Source organism: Benincasa hispida, chromosome 2 (assembly GCF_009727055.1).
Source record: "Benincasa hispida cultivar B227 chromosome 2, ASM972705v1, whole genome shotgun sequence".
Lineage (NCBI taxonomy): Eukaryota > Viridiplantae > Streptophyta > Magnoliopsida > Cucurbitales > Cucurbitaceae > Benincasa > Benincasa hispida.
Window position 1 is genome coordinate 48728193 of NC_052350.1, and position 3730 is coordinate 48731922.

The 3730-nt window shown below is 38.5% G+C and overlaps 1 protein-coding gene across 1 annotated transcript; it reads right to left on the reverse strand.

Moving 5' to 3' along the window:
• Positions 1–2744: 2744 nt before the first annotated feature.
• Positions 2745–3344, reverse strand: LOC120072126. Its single transcript, XM_039024538.1, has one exon. It carries the CDS (start codon positions 3342–3344, stop codon positions 2745–2747), a length of 600 nt encoding a protein of 199 aa, XP_038880466.1.
• Between the last annotated feature and the right edge of the window lie 386 nt (positions 3345–3730).

The following is a 3730-nucleotide window of genomic DNA, read 5'->3' on the forward strand; positions in this document are numbered from 1 at the left end:
CTACTAGCTCATTGGAATAAACTTAGAACAATATGATAGAATAATTCAAATTGTTCGAATTAGGTGAAAGAGAGAAACCGACAAGTATATGTGATATAGTGGTCGATTTTTTAGTTTAGAGATACAGCTTTAAATATTTAAATGTGATTTAAATATCAAGAATATGAATACATTCATATATCGAAGCTCGAAAATAATGGATGGTCAAAGATGTAAAAAGTCAAAGAGTTGACTTTTGATTTTGAAAAATCAAACCTTTGACTGACTTTAATATTCAAATATGATTTGAATTTCGAGAGAATGAATGCGGATTCATGTTCGGGAGGTTCAAAATTAGTCAACACGAAAAAAATCATAAAAAGTCAAAATGTTGACTTTTTCGGTCAAAATTTTGACTTTGACCAAATTACTAGTTTGCCCTTTTGATTAAAGGTTAGTGGAAAATCCAAACTTGTTGTTGGATATTCCACTAACAAATAGTAGGCTAGGTGTTGGCTTATAGTGAAGACATTAAGCCCATTTAGATGATGGATTCTAAGGTGTTGGGTTTTTATGAAGTTATTTCATGCAATTTTACATGATCCTTTTCTAAAAATATGGCTTGTCATTTTGGATTAAAAACTTTTGACATTTTGCAATTATTTTTTAAAAATTGGGCTGCTGGAAAAAATCCAAACCCAACCCAAATTTTCACTCTACTATTTCCATCTCTTTTTGTACGACCCCGACCCCCTAGGACTTAGGTTAGGGCATTACTAAAATAAATGCATGCATAGAAACTTTAAAACGATGCAGTCTATGTTGAAATAAATGTTAATTAAACAAGAGAAGTTCAAAAGACATTTATTAAATGCAATTGGTTAAAACATAATAAGGGTACCTATAATTTCGTAAAGACTACACAAAGTATATAAAATAATAATCCTTAATATAAAGTTTAACAATAAAACTAAACATTTAGGGAAAAATAAGGACTCTAAATTGTCATGATGCGAAAGCGTAAAAACTAGTCCCAGTGGCACGATCACGAATTCAGCAGCGCCATCGCTGGTGCATCTCTACCTTACCGTGACACACATCAACATACAGACACAATGAGAGGGTGGGGCCCCTTGTTCAAGACCTGGATTCAGTACTAAAGGGAACAATCTATCTACTATCCCTATAACGAGTAGGAGTGAATTCCGTCTTGCACCCTACGTTCCCAGCTATCCACCTAATCTTACCCCTGAAATGGAAGGCTTATTGGGCCAGCGATAATGAGCTTCCCTCACCCATGCAGATCTGAGGATAATTTTGAGTGAACGGGAGTTCATAGTTAGCTCAGGATTAAGATTAAGTTATCTAGGTCATCAATTAACGAAATAGTCAATTTTATACATTAAACGGCATTTAGAACTTAAAAAGTGACTATTTCATGGTTCAGTCTTATGTAAACTCTTTACATAGGATGCCCCCATTTTCATGTCTCCACATGAACAGTTTAGGATCACATCGTTTGTACTAACTATAAAATGGGCCGCATCCATAATGTCCCCAGAATAAGGCGCCCAACCTTATTCATATACTATAGAACAGTTTGGCTATATATTTGAACTTGATCCACATTTATGTCACTACATAAAGTTCAAACTTAAACTTAATAGCCTCGGATCCTTAGTTTATTGGATTCACGAATATAGAATTTAAATTTACTAAAGATTTTCAATAACAGCTTTATTGAACAAGAATATGATATTACAAACTACGAGTTTTAGGATATAAAATCCAACAAACTCCCACTTGGACTAAAACACCTACTAGGATCAAACGATGCTGAATTTAACTATGAAAAATTAATATTACATATGAGTACAATAAACTAGGGCATATACCCAAAAGTTCTCCCACTTGTCCTAGTTTACAAACACCGTAGACCTAAACTCTGTAGGTGACCCTCAAAAACTTTAGCCGTGAAGGTTTTTGTAAAAGGATCACCAACGTTTTGCTCAGAAGGTATCTGGGTCAGTACAACGTCATCATGGTGTACGATTTCCCGGATAAGGTGGTACTTGCGTTTGATGTACTTTCCCCGTTTATGGCTTCGAGGTTCTTTTGAATTTGCAACTGCACCGCTGTTGTCACAATCAAGGTGATGGGTAGATGCATATTTGGAACAACTTCCAAATCTGTCAAGAATTTCCTCAGCCATACTGCTTCTTTTGCTGCTTTGCAAGCAGCTACGTATTCAACTTCCATTGTGGAGTCAGCTATACAGGTCTATTTTACGCTTCTCCACACTACTGCTCCTCCATTAAGAGTGAACATTGATCCAAATGTAGACTTTCTACCAAGGTTACAACTATCTTTCCTTATGTCAGTGAACCTGTCACGCCCTCTCCTTTCTCCGTAACACAACAAAGTAAATAAATAAATAATAGCTTTGCATAGGGATAACGAAACATACATGATCTCTTATACTAACTAAGCATACAAAAGAAGGCAAGCAAACATAGTCTCAAACAAACCGAGAGTGTTAAGATCTAGAATGTAAATTTATCTTTCACTACAGTGTTCGACCACTCTACCTCATGTTAGGTTGTGGCACTGTTCCTATTCCAATGTTGCTGTCCACTTGAACCCACCTGGTCCGGACCCAAAGGGTGGTTCGTATCATCTGTAGCGCTCCTACTAAGGCACCCATATGCCATATGCCTTTCCTGTCCACAACGATAACACACCCCTGCTCCAGCCAAGCAACAACCCTAGTGACGCTTTCCGTATGAGTTACAAATCGGCTTTTCCTCTTTAATAGCTACAGGTTTCTTTTGCTGAAACTCAGAAGTCTTCTGGTCTGCTTTCCTTTTCTGCCCTGCAGATGCCCTAATTTCAGACAACTTGTTGTACTCTTCTCCCTCCTGGGAGTCAGCATCGATCCTCACAACGGCTCGCAGTGCTGTGGCATAGGTGTTAAGGTCAAGAGCATGAACCATACCTCGTAATTCGCTTCTCAAACCTTGAATGAACCTTTCTGTCCTCGCTGTCTCGGTGGCTACCAGCTCAGCGGCAAAGTGGGACAATTTATCAAATTCTTGCTCATATTCCTTTACTAACATAACTCCCTGTTTCAAATTCAAGAACTCTACCTGCTTGTTATACCGGGTGTTGGCCGAAAAATACTTCTCATAGAAACGTTCCTTGAACTGCTCCCAGGTTGCAAGCTTCCCACTGGTATCAATCATTTTCTCTGCTAAACGCCACCAGATTTCTACATTGCCAGTCAACATGAAAACGACACATTGAAGCTTGTGCTCTTTCGGGCACTTCATAAAACGGAAAATCGTCTCGATAGATGACAACCACATCTCTGCTTTGGTGGGGTCTCCCAACGATCCATCAAAGGAACGAGGGTCAAACTTCCTGAAATCCCTCAGATGTTTGTGAAGGATCTAAAAACGAGAGTTCCATGAGTGGGTTTAGATCAGTCCAATTTCACAGTGACCGGAACATAAACGATATACATTCTATACTCATAGTTGTGCATATTAAACTCATCAACAGCATGCTCAGAATATGATAAAACGTAGAGAAAAGGGTTTATACCAGAGGAAGACGATCTTCGTTTATGTAAACCCACAACAGCGGAAAACTCCACCGACCTACCAGCACCCGGCGAGTCTCTCGACTGTTACTGCACAATCCGAACGTACACGAACAAGAATTCTGGGACAACACCACCACAAGGGAAACC

Bases quoted from the DNA above. Each gene is read 5' to 3' on its own strand.
- LOC120072126 (XM_039024538.1), bottom strand. From the start codon at position 3,344: ATGTGGTTGTCATCTATCGAGACGATTTTCCGTTTTATGAAGTGCCCG.